Below are 11421 nucleotides of genomic sequence, written 5' to 3'. Positions count from 1 at the left end.
ACGCCGACAAATTCGAGCCTCTGAATCTGCCGCCGATCTGGGAGGAAGCTGCTGCACATGTCGACTATCAGCTAAGCAATCCCGAGTAAGCGACAGTTTCTCCTGCTGGGAGACTACGTCTGACACGCCCTTGCGTAGAACTGGCTCATACAAAACCGAGCTAGGTGCAACCTGGCGCAGCCTGCAGCCGATAGTGCAGCGGTCTTACGTCGTTGTCGCGGCGAAGAAAGCAGAGGCACAGATTCGCAAGAGACCGGGGCGACGGATGCCCGGCACGGCAGAGGCGCATATGGTCCTGCTGAACAATGTATTTGAGCTCTTGGTGCGTACTTCAGCTTCAAATCTCGCCAGAGGATCTAGTATCTGATATGCATCAGTGGGTAACTCCAAATCCCAACGCTGACGCGAAGAAGCGCAGCAGTCCGCGCAAGTCGTCTCAGTGGCTCTCTGCGGTTACCCGCGTCGATGCGAACACGACCGCTACTGTGAAGCCGCTCTCACCCGCTTGGCATTGCCTCTCTGAGGCAGGACACAGTATTCCACAGCGTCTGCGCCTCGACGTCGATCCTTGCCGGAGCGTACCATCGCGCATCTCGAGAGCTGTGAGCCCTTTGGCTCGCTTCGCCCCGGTGACTGCGGATGAGATAGAAGCAGAACAGGAGATTGAGGACCACTTTAATTGCTTCGTATATAGTGATGATTCGGACACAGCCAGCGACTGGTCCGCACGCGAATGAAACACATTTTTTTGAACGGCGAGTGCGCACTGCGCGAAACGGTAAACAACTTTGAGCGTCGAGGAATTTGTTACTCTCCTCAAAGCCTCAAGCGTGCACGTCTTGCCCCGATCCTGCATTCCTGTCACAGATTCCGACCGATTATCCTATCCTCCCACGGCAAGCCCACATCACGCGCAAGGACGATGTCACGCGGCGTCGTCAGCATATCAAGACCACCGTTCGACCGGTACGCTGCCACAAACTGCTCGAACGTCAGACTACCTGCGGGATGTACGCGTCGTATTCCCGCGTTAGCAGAAGACCGCCCGCGGTGAAAAACAATACCAATTATCCTTCATGAGCGGCACGAGTGGTCCTATACAATGGTAGCCGTACTCCATGTACCAACCAATATCCACCATGCTGTCGACGATCCTAGGGATCAGGCTTGTCCAGCTGAGCCGGTCAGTGTTCCTGGGATGTATAGTTCCTCCCATTGCGGGGGCACTGGATCGGGCTGCGTTGTTTTCCATTACGCACGGAGAGCATCAGCGTACCCCTGAGGCAGCATTAAAGATCTCAAATGCTTGGAAATGGAGTGCAAATCCAGCAGGAATCGTTGTCTGTGTGTATTGAAGGAGGGCATTATGTGAAGAAAATTATCTGCTCACCTCAAGCACCGCCTCTAGTTTGTGCCTTCCATCGCTGTAAGGCATGAGAGTACAGCCGCGATGGACAGGAGTTGGCAAAACCCATGGGCAGGACAGGGCGCTTAAACGGCGGAGTTTCAAAAGTGGGACGAACCCGCCTGGGTGATTAGCCTCAAGTGACAAGTGTTGTCCTCCGCCTCGCCAGACACGCCCTGCCCGCGTTTGATCCCTTGCGACGATGGCTTCTCACCTTAAACATGCCACTCCAAAGCAGCCCGTTCTTCAGCGGCCGCCTCTTCCTAAAACTCACATGAACCCCCTCATCGTCGCACGTCCGTTGTGTTCATTTTCTTCGCCAATAGGAGGCTAACGTGTCCGCGTTCGCGCTTGCTTTCTCTTTGCAGTCGAACCAGCCAAAGTACCACCTGTTAAGTTCCAAGAGATTGTTAGAGATGGGCAGGCTACCATCGTGAGCCCTTTTGTTCAGTTTTACCGCTATCGGCCTGCTCAATCTTGTCGTAGGTCGCTCGGATGAAGATCCCTACGGTACGCTCTCGATGCAAGGAGTCACTTCTCACTTGAATCCTCACAGTGCCTCTCAGCCTTCGGGCCATGCTTTCATCCTACGCAGACTAGACACGGGTGCCATCAGCCTCACCACTATGTTCAGAACTGCCTTCCCCACGGCCCCCGAAGATGTCGAGCGCAAGGAGGCCGCTTGGGTCAAGGCAACCTACGACACCTCGGGCGCGAACAAGTCAGGGAAGGCTCGCTTTGCAGGCACGTGGGTCAACCCAGACGTTGCCCTCGAGATCGCGAAGGATTACAACCTTGAACCGGTCATTGTACCGCTTGCCGATGCCTCTCCGGACCCGAACATGGTCTACCGCAAGTCTCAGAAGCTGCTTCAGCAGCAGCCCACGCCCGTGGCTTCTCCAGTCGCGCATACTGGTGCCGCAGCACGAGACGCCGCGCCTCCTGCCAAACGGCGACGGGATGCCTCACCTACAGCGTCTGCTACGCTTGTGAACCCCTCGGCCGAGACGGGCGCCACACCTGCAAGGCAAGTCTCCGTCTTCCAGCGCCGCCAGCCCGTCTCACCTTCCTCCAGACGTTCTACACGGCAGCGGAGCCCTGCGACCGTGACTCCGGCGGCGAAGACTCCGAAGACTCCGAAGACGATCAAGGCTGTCCACGAACACCTTGTTAGCATCCATACTAACTCAGATGAGACCGCTGTTGAAGAGGAGGACATGGAGATAGTGAAGGTTGCGCAGCCGAACGTGGAAGAGGACGTCCGCGAGCAGAAAGAGCTTGTCGAGCGGCTCAAGGCCGATCGGTCGGCGGCTGAGGCGTCGCAGATGCTCGCCGTAGAGGGGTCTACTCAGAGTGTGGCGCCGAAACGGGAGAGGGAAGACGAGAAGGTCGAGTACAAGCTGGACATCAAGGAGCCAGAGACGGAGGAGCGCGCGGTCGTCAGCAACAGCCGTGTCCGGGTGCAGATGCCGCCAGAGCGCAAATCGCTTGCGTGGGGTGCCCTACTATTCGCTGCTGGTTTAGGCGCAGTGTGCGTATCTTCTCCGTATCCTGCTGTGTCTTGACTGAACTTGCATTCAGGACGTTTTTGCCCAGCCTGCCCGGCCTCTTTTAGTACAGTCAACCTTTCTTGGATCTTACGGTAATGTGACTTTGCATCTTCCCTGTGCCATCCATCTCGCTCGTTGTCCCTCTTGCTCGTGTTCACACTTTTGGCACGTGTCTACTTCCCACGCACGCTGCTACCAGGAGTGAGCTGCAGTTAGCCACCGTGCATGACACAGGTAGTGACTGTTCTTCGCCCTCATATTTCCTTGATTTCGCCTTCCATCCATAGTTCGGCTTGAGGTCTTAGTTCGGCTGCGACTTGTTATTATCTCCTAAGTTGTGCGAACTGCGTAACTGGTTTTGAGCTCTGAGATATAGTCCTGTTGGACAAGCTTCGGGTGACAAGCGTAACGATCGTTTTATGAGACAGCCATATAGTGTCGTGCCTCTGCAGGTGCTTTACCCTTGCCCGCATCTACACAGGCGCAGCTTCAGCGAAATGGGTGAGAAACTCTACAGTTGCCTGATCAGGTGGTGAGGACATAGATGATCTCAGATCTCTGAGAGTGTGCGCGCGAGGAAACCTAGAGCCAAAAATCCTGCCCTATCCTGTCCTTGTCTTCCAACTCTCTTTCCCTTCATCCTCAAACTCCTTCAGACCACCTCTAAATCATCCTCCACGATGGCCGATGCGACCAAACCTGAGGAGACCAAGGAGGTGAAGGAGACTCCCCGCTCGACCGCGGAGGCAGACTTCACAAAATACAAGGTCAGCACACTCAAGTGCTATGTACGTGCGCCACTAGATCTAATCAAGGCCAACACATCTCGCGACCATGCTTGCCGTGCTCTCTGTAGATTGCTGCAGAAATCGTCAACACGACGATGAAGAAGCTCGTCGAGCTTTCCGTCGAGGGCGCGAAGATCCTTGACATCTGCACTGAGGGCGACAAGCTCATCGAACAGGGAACCGGCGCCGTGTACAACAAGGCGGTCAAGGGTGTCAAAGTCCCCAAGGGTGCGTATCCTCGTCTCCCTCTCTGTCAAAATTTCCATACTCAACTGTATCTGTCCCTTCTCTACAATTTTGGCGCCCCTCCAGGCCTCGCTTTTCCGACCTGCATCTCCGTGAACAACTGCGTCGCCCACTTCTCTCCACTCGCCTCGGATCCGCTGTCGGAGCAGATACTCGCCAAGGACGATGTCGTGAAGCTGCATGTCGGCGCACACATTGACGGCTTCGCCGCCGTAAGCGCCGAGACCCTCGTTGTCGGCGCGTCCGCGGACGAGCCTGTTACAGGCCGGAAAGCAGACGTCATCAAGGCGGCGTATCTTGCGGCCGAGGCCGCGATGCGCCAGGTACGCGTCGGTAACAAGAACTGGACCGTCACCGATACCGTCGCCAAGGTCACGGCGGCGTTCGACTGCAAGCCCGTTGAGGGTGAGTGGTCTCGAGAAGCGTGGCTTGTCTCGGGCTGAGGTCTCCTCTCCCTCTTAGGCATGCTCTCGTGCCAACAGACCCAGAATATCATCGATGGCAAAAAGCGCATTATCCTCAACCCAGTAGGTCTCGTGCCATAAATCCTTGGAAGCGGCTAATTTTTCTTGTTTTTCACGTAGTCGGAGTCACAGAAGCGGGAGTTTGAGGCTGTCACTTTCGCAGAGAACGAGGTGTGGGGTATCGATATCCTCGTCTCGTCAGGAGAGGATGGCAAGGTATGTTCACTTTGATTCTTCGCGAATGCATCAAAACTAATTAGCGACGACAGGCGCGTGCTGAGGACTCGAAGACTACCATCTACCAAAAGGACTCGACTGTCACCTACCAGCTGAAGATGAAGACATCGCGACTGATATTCTCCGAGGTTCAAAAGAAGGCTGGCGCATTCCCCTTCAATGTTCGCGTACTCGAGGATGAGAAGAAGGCGCGGTTGGGTCTCCAGGAGGCCGTCCAGCACGCTCTCGTTAAGCCTTACGACGTCACGTACGTATCAACACTTTGCGCCCGAAAGATATAGACTTGATCTGACCGCATTCTAGCTACACACCAGTAGGCACTTTCGTGGCTGCTTTCCACTTCACCGTTGCCCTCCTCCCTGCCGGCCCTGCCCTGATCACTACTCCACCAGTATGGTATAAGCCCGAGCTCGTCAAGTCGGAGAAGGAGCTCGAGGACGTCGAGCTTAAAGAGCTCATTGCCAAGCCCCTCCGTGAAAACAAGAAGGCCGCAAAGAAGGCCGCGAAGAAAGCTGAGGGCGCGGAAGAGAAGGAGTAGCTTTCTACTTGAGGCTTAAAACAATAATGTAGCATGTTTATACACGTACGTCATGTAGCGAACTCTCGGCACAGACCCTCTTGCTGTGTCCCACGACCGGTGTAGCAAACCTCGCATCCATCGATATTCGCTGATGTACAGCAGCTTCTCTCTTGAACCACCATCATGTATCGATACAATTTACGCCTGCCTTTTGCTCGCTCGTTTGTTCCCTATGACTGATCGCGTTCTGCCTCCTCGCCAAATTCGCCTATTGTCCGCACTACAAGATCGACGTTCTCGAGATAAGCGTTCACCACCAGCCGGGCGAGGCGCACCGTCAACGTCTTGAACGTCCTGCGTCCTCTCATTAGCGGTCTCGCTCAAATTGTGGCAGAATAAGAACATTCACGCGACAAGGACGTCACCCTCGACGGCAAGCGTCCGTTTGACCACTTGTGGCTGCAGCTCTCTGTCCACTTCAATCACCTGCCTCGCGATGGAAGCATGCTTGGGCGACGCGAAGGGCACACGCACGGTGCTGCGAACGCTGTATCAGACTCCCGCGAACGGGCAGCGGCATGTGACGGGCTCTTACACAGTGTGCCAGGTACTGTCCTCACTGGTCGTCATCGTGGTCGGAGTGCAAGATGAATCTATCGGTCGCCCAGCCAGGCGTGCTCAGCTGCTCGCCACAAACGCTTGCTCGGACACACGCACACACACTCGTCTTGTTGTTCTTGCACAGCCAACGTCGAGATGACAGTCCATTTCCCGTGTATTAGATTGAGCAGTAGGCAAATGGCTGTGGAGCAGATATCTGACTTTAGCCCGGCTTCCGGCCCTTGTTGAAGACATTCCGTCTGTTGCCACAGTCTGGCTCTTATTTTTTCTTTCTCACAGTTCCACTGTCCCGTAGACTCGCTGGCCAAGTTCGGTCGCTGCGCTTTGCGGAGACCACATGTGTCTTGCATCCCGTTGGGGCAAGGGATGCGACGCGAGCTTGCGAGCGGATTGGGCGGAGCAGTTCCCAGTAGATTGCCTTCGTCCAGCGGAACTCTGACAATGAGTGCATTCCTGTCACGGACACAACTCTGAGATCTCTCTCCGCTACGTCGGCTGGGCTGCGGGCAACGTGTGCTGCTATACTCCGACTCGGAAGACAACAAGTCCTCCGATGGTGTAAGTTTCTCAACCTCAGTCCGGGATATCGATGCTCATATGCATGTAATAATTGCTTTCAGCAGAGTGTCTCCGCAGATTAAGTTACGCAGGTGCGCCCAACATCTATTCACTGTGTTTGCCGACTAATCCCAAGACTCGATTCTCATTTGGCAGACCGCTTACAGAACTTGAATTATCGGTGCACTCGAGGGTCTTCTTCAAGCTATCAGGGACATCACTGTATATCATGCGACTACATCCCGTGGACATGCCGCGCCCCGCTAATGATAGTCCCTGAATTCATAGATCAGCGGGTCGAGGTAGTCAGCGAGTTGTAAGTATTGCGTGGACAACGAGGCCCCAGCCGATTATCGCAACAGGATCAATATCTGGGGCTCAATACAGATGGCCCCCTCTGGCATTGTACCTATCCACAACCTTTTACGGTCTAAGAGTTCAGGCGCAGGCGAGATCCACACACTCACACTCCTCCTACCCCTTCCGCCGTCCCTCTCCAGTGTGCGCACATTGGCCAAGGTGCGATACCCAATACACTCGCGGATATCCCTTGTGACCGCCTACCAATCGATGATCTACTCACAAAACTCAACAATATCCTTGGTACATCGCATACACTAGACACTCCTGATCTTCGTGACTGTTTGGAGTATGCGCTCGGCATTTCACATGATTTTGGGGAGGTATACGGCACACTACGCTTGGAGTGGTCTCACTGGCGGTCGTCTGAAGATTCTGCGGCAGCACTCGTCAAGATGAAGGATCGCCGTGACGAGGTCGAGCAAAGGCGGGACAAGGCCATTCACGGTCACTCCATTCAGGACTCTCGAATCCCTCCTCGACATATCTAGGACCTGTACAGCAACCGAGTCCTCCCATTCCGTGTCATGCCCCGGGCAGAGCACGGCGAGGAGTATGGCTTTGTGCCCGATGATCTGTGGACGGTACTGTATCACACAGCTGGGTCCGCGAACAAGAACGTGGGTATGTCATGACCCCGATCAACGGACACCGATGGCTTGTCCCGATACCGCGCGGCATCTCACTCGACCACGTCTGGCTCGACGTGGCCTGTTTGTGGTGGGAGGGCAAGAAGGTTGACGACCAAGCTCGGCTCGAGGAGTGGAAACTCGATGTACCCACGATCGGTCACATTTACCAAGCCAAGCCTGATGGCAGACCGTGCATCACGTATTTCAACGGCTTGGGCTTGCCCTTTGACCCATCGCCGACAGTTGTCGAATCGGATCGGCACTGGTTCAATCGCGTGTGGACTGTGCAAGAGACCCTGTTCGGCTGGTTACCTGGTGGACTCTCTGCGGCCCCTCACCCCGATGGCCCCAAATTCTTTTCTCGGCTGCGAGACCTCCCGCAAAGTCTGCGGGGGTTCGACGCAGTTCATGCCATGACGAATCGCCATTGCACCACGGAACTCGACAGGATCGCCGGACTCGCTTATTTTCTGGAGTGCTGAACGCTGCCGATCTATGATCAGTCGGCTTCCTTGGAATCTGCATGGATGTTGCTCATCAAGCACATGAACGGATGGCAGCGACTGGCCCTTCTGATTCAATACCAATCTGATGTGCCATTCGGACTCTTTGTTTCATGGGCGGAGTTTCTCAGACTGACGTTCCGACCGACGCCTGACTATTGGATGGAGCTGGACCTGGTGGATCCTCTAGAAGTTCGCTCCAATAAACCGGGACAGTATCACAACGACCCACCTGCCACTGAGCCGTACTACATTGGATCCCTACTCGCTGACATGCACCAAGGCAGCGGACCACAAGCGCCCCAACTCCGTTTGTACGACCGCGCTGATCCTATTACTGTGCAAGTCTCCGCTACCGAAACGTATGGATGTCTTGTCCCAAATGTTCCGTGTCGCATTTTGGATCTCGGGGATTGGAGCGAACTCTGGGCTGCAGTTGAGGCCGTCGGAGAGCGGGACTTGCGAGGCGAGAGAGCGCTTGAAATGATCAAGTGGGGTGTGATTGAAGTGGACAGGAGCGAGCACGAAAAATTCGTTGAGCTAGGACCATGGAATGAAGGCACGAGGGTGATTTATCTGTCGAGTGGGGAGGCCCTGGCCAGAAGCGGGTACGTCGACAAGTATATGGAGGCATTCAACAAGGCGAGGAAGAGCCGGAAGGCGGAGAACAGGTCGTGATGTACTTAGTTATACACAGCGAGTACGTGCAGCACAACCTTTGAGTCTACGGATTGCATGAAGAGGTATATCATAGTAGTCGCAGTGCCCAAGCTATACGGAACCATTCATCGCTACCCCTTATCCACTTCTGACTCGTCTGCCAACATCTCGATTGCTGCGTCCGTCAATAAGCCTGCCTCGCGTGTGTGGGCGAGGAATTCGAAGGCATAAAACGATCCATTGACGACTGTTTCGACTTCCACACCTTTTCAATTTGCAAAGAGCCGCAAAATACCGACCGGCGTGCTCATCAAGGACGACTGGCTCGACGATCCAATAAAAGCTTGTAGCAGGTATAACCCATATTGTGGGCAGTTTTTCGCCTTGATAATCTGTCAAAATGTCACTCACGGAGGAAGTAGCAGACTCCCAGTATCAAATAGAGGTCGTATCAATTGTCCATTATAATGTCCAAAGCGTAGTTAATCAAGGTACGTCTACGTGAAAGTAGTGAATGTCCAGTTCGTACTATTCATTATAGTTCATGTAGAGAGAGAAAAAAGAAATCCCGGATGGGTTTGATCATTAGTATTCTGTCGGTATAACGCAATATTCAGACTGGTGTAGACGGTTGATAGGAATAGACTTACTGAGACTAGCTTACGCGCTCGACGACGGCGCTGCAGATGCAGTCGCAACCGCACTTGAAGATGGCGCTGCCGAGGCCGTTACAGCCACTGCACTGGATGACGGAGCTGCTGAGGCAGTAACATCGACAGCACTCGAAGCCGGCACCGACGAAGCTGTCACAATGGGAGCACTTGATGCCTCCACCGACGAAGCTGTCACAATGGGAGCACTTGACGCCTCCACCGACGAAGCTGTCACAATGGGAGCACTTGACGCCTCCACCGACGAAGCTGTCACGACGGGAGCACTCGACGCCGCCACCGATGAGGCAGTCACGACGGGCGCACTTGACGCCTCCACCGACGAGGCGGTCACGACGGGAGCACTCGACGCCGCCACCGATGAGGCAGTCACGACGGGAGCACTCGACGCCGCCACCGATGAGGCAGTCACGACGGGAGCACTCGACGCCGCCACCGATGAGGCAGTCACGACAGGAACACTCGACGCCGCTACCGATGAGGCGGTCACGACGGGAACACTCGACGCCTCCACCGATGAGGCAGTCGCGACGGGAGCACTCACGCCGCCACCGACGAGGCAGTCACAGCCGATGCACCCGATGACGACACCGCTGAGGCGGTAACGACGGGAGCACTTGAAGAGACTACGCCGCTTGATGCCACGAAAGTGGAGCTGCTAGCAGCGACACCACTGGAAGGCCAAGGTCGAGGACACTATTGCGACACTGCTGCTAAGGGTGGGGGACACAACCGCGACACTGCTGCTCAGAGTGGGAGGAACGATCGTAGCGGTGCTGCTGAGGATCGGTGAAACGATGACGGTGGTACCGAAGGTAGGAGTGACCGTGATCACCTTCGTCTTTGTGTCTGTCACCGTACCCGTCACTGTCACCGTGTCCGTCACTACGGGGCCGACCACTGTAGTGGCGGCGTCGTGCACAGTCTTCACCTCCGTCTTGGTTACGGTCTGAGTCAGAAGTGGCACGTCAACCGTGAAGGGTCCGATGACGACTGCCGTGCCGTTCGGCAGGAGAGAGGTGGGGACGCCCGTAGGGTATATCGTCGACAAGCCCTCGGAGATGATCACGGTAGTCGGGGCCGAGGGAACGAAAGTTGTGATGGTTACAACAGAGGGGTTAGTTGCTGTGATAGTGACGACGGGAGGCGATGCTATGATGGTGCTGGTGATCACGGATGGCTTGAACGGCGCACTTGTGAGCACACTTGAAGCGGTGCCTGAAGCGGTCTCCGACGCTACGGTAGCTGTACCGGAAACTGCGATTGGAGTAGCCGAGACAATGGTGGTACCGGAAACCGCGACCGAACTCGGCGTAGATGATACAGCGGTGCCAGAGACTGCCACTGAGCTCGGAGCCGATGAGACAATGGTACCGGAAACCGCGATTGAGCTCAGCGTAGACGAGACGACGGTGCCGGAAACCGCGGCCGAGCTTGGCGTCGATGAGACGATGGTGCCGGAAACTGCAACCGAACTTGGAGTAGATGAGACAACGGTACCGGAGACTGCGACCGAGCTAGGCGTAGAGGAAAAAATGGTGCCAGAAACTGCGATCGAGCTGGCCGCAGAGGAAATAATGGTACCGGAGATTGCGATTGAGCTAGGCGTGGACGAGACGATGGTACCGGAGGCTACAACGGAACTTGGCGCAGACGATACGACGGTGCCGGAAGCCGCAATGGAGCTGGGCGTCGACGAGACAACGGTGCCGGACACCGCGACTGAACTGGGTGTAGATGATACGACGGTGCCGGACACCGCGACTGAACTGGGTGTAGATGATACGACGGTGCTGGAAACCGCGACCGAGCTCGGCGTGGACGACACGAACGACGAGCTGAAAGACTCCGAGACAGGAGTCGAACTGGGGGTAGACGACACGAATGACGACGACACGATGGAGAACGAGCTGGGCGTCGACGAGACAAACGACGACGACGGGGTCGCGGAGTCAGACACAACGGTGGTGTCCTGGCGCTGCAATCATCATGAGTTCGAATTTTCGCTTAGAGTAGGAGAGCTACACACCCGTACGGGGCCTGCCAAGGAACCAGGAATCCCGGCGAAGGCAAGGACGGCACTGACGAACGCGACGGAGAGCTTCATGACGGTGAGCGGGTAGAGCTTGGGTGCTTGCTCAGGTGCTGCTGGAGAAACACGGTCAGTAGGCCTCGCACTTTTATACCGGGGTCGCCGCCGAGCCAA

The 11421-nt window shown here is 55.6% G+C and overlaps 5 protein-coding genes across 5 annotated transcripts in view; 4 read left to right on the top strand and 1 right to left on the bottom strand.

The window, feature by feature from the left end:
- The first annotated feature begins 360 nt into the window (after positions 1 to 360).
- PHACADRAFT_252628 (uncharacterized protein) lies at positions 361 to 1467 on the top strand. Its single transcript, XM_007393622.1, has one exon. The coding sequence runs from the start codon at positions 369 to 371 to the stop codon at positions 735 to 737; it is 369 nt and encodes a 122-aa protein (XP_007393684.1). The 5' UTR covers positions 361 to 368; the 3' UTR covers positions 738 to 1467.
- Positions 1468 to 1589: 122 nt separating this feature from the next.
- On the top strand, positions 1590 to 3321 carry PHACADRAFT_252627 (uncharacterized protein). Its single transcript, XM_007393621.1, has 6 exons — positions 1590 to 1701; positions 1774 to 1838; positions 1892 to 1915; positions 1972 to 2432; positions 2481 to 2936; positions 2987 to 3321. Exons 1-6 carry the CDS (start codon positions 1680 to 1682, stop codon positions 3018 to 3020), a joined length of 1062 nt encoding a protein of 353 aa, XP_007393683.1. The 5' UTR covers positions 1590 to 1679; the 3' UTR covers positions 3021 to 3321.
- Positions 3322 to 3596: 275 nt separating this feature from the next.
- Positions 3597 to 5748, top strand: PHACADRAFT_252626 (uncharacterized protein). Its single transcript, XM_007393620.1, has 8 exons — positions 3597 to 3722; positions 3812 to 3971; positions 4056 to 4394; positions 4452 to 4516; positions 4574 to 4669; positions 4723 to 4937; positions 4994 to 5564; positions 5620 to 5748. The coding sequence occupies exons 1-7, from the start codon at positions 3636 to 3638 to the stop codon at positions 5226 to 5228; spliced, it is 1197 nt and encodes a 398-aa protein (XP_007393682.1). The 5' UTR covers positions 3597 to 3635; the 3' UTR covers positions 5229 to 5564; positions 5620 to 5748.
- A 1632-nt stretch (positions 5749 to 7380) lies between these two features.
- PHACADRAFT_193482 (uncharacterized protein) lies at positions 7381 to 8562 on the top strand (the record flags this gene model as incomplete). The annotated part of the gene is made up of 2 exons (XM_007393619.1): positions 7381 to 7785; positions 7885 to 8562. The coding sequence occupies 2 exons, from the start codon at positions 7381 to 7383 to the stop codon at positions 8560 to 8562; spliced, it is 1083 nt and encodes a 360-aa protein (XP_007393681.1).
- A 358-nt stretch (positions 8563 to 8920) lies between these two features.
- The window catches only part of PHACADRAFT_252624 (uncharacterized protein), a gene marked incomplete at its 3' end in the record, with an annotated part of 2938 nt that continues 437 nt past the window's right edge, over positions 8921 to 11421 (bottom strand). The window contains exons 3-6 of the mRNA XM_007393618.1: positions 9887 to 10942; positions 9760 to 9849; positions 9195 to 9326; positions 8921 to 9137 (exon numbers count right to left, since the gene is read on the bottom strand). Coding sequence (XP_007393680.1) covers positions 9760 to 9849; positions 9887 to 10942 — 1146 coding nt within the window. The remainder of the gene's footprint in view (positions 9138 to 9194; positions 9327 to 9759; positions 9850 to 9886; positions 10943 to 11421) is intronic.

Source organism: Phanerochaete carnosa (assembly GCF_000300595.1).
Source record: "Phanerochaete carnosa HHB-10118-sp unplaced genomic scaffold PHACAscaffold_3, whole genome shotgun sequence".
NCBI classification, from domain to species: Eukaryota; Fungi; Basidiomycota; class Agaricomycetes; order Polyporales; family Phanerochaetaceae; genus Phanerochaete; species Phanerochaete carnosa.
The sequence above is the reverse complement of the archived record's forward strand: the minus strand, read 5'-3'. Positions and strand labels throughout refer to the sequence as shown.

Coding starts and splice junctions, on each gene's coding strand:
- PHACADRAFT_252628 (XM_007393622.1), top strand. CDS start 369: ATGCATCAGTGGGTAACTCCAAATCCCAACGCTGACGCGAAGAAGCGC.
- PHACADRAFT_252627 (XM_007393621.1), top strand. CDS start 1,680: ATGAACCCCCTCATCGTCGCAC. Junction 1,839..1,891: donor GAGATGGGCAGGCTACCATC/GTGAGCCCTTTT, acceptor ATCTTGTCGTAG/GTCGCTCGGATGAAGATCCC. Junction 2,433..2,480: donor ACGGGCGCCACACCTGCAAG/GCAAGTCTCCGT, acceptor ACCTTCCTCCAG/ACGTTCTACACGGCAGCGGA.
- PHACADRAFT_252626 (XM_007393620.1), top strand. CDS start 3,636: ATGGCCGATGCGACCAAACCTGAGGAGACCAAGGAGGTGAAGGAGACT. Junction 3,723..3,811: donor CAGACTTCACAAAATACAAG/GTCAGCACACTC, acceptor TGCTCTCTGTAG/ATTGCTGCAGAAATCGTCAA. Junction 3,972..4,055: donor GGGTGTCAAAGTCCCCAAGG/GTGCGTATCCTC, acceptor GCGCCCCTCCAG/GCCTCGCTTTTCCGACCTGC.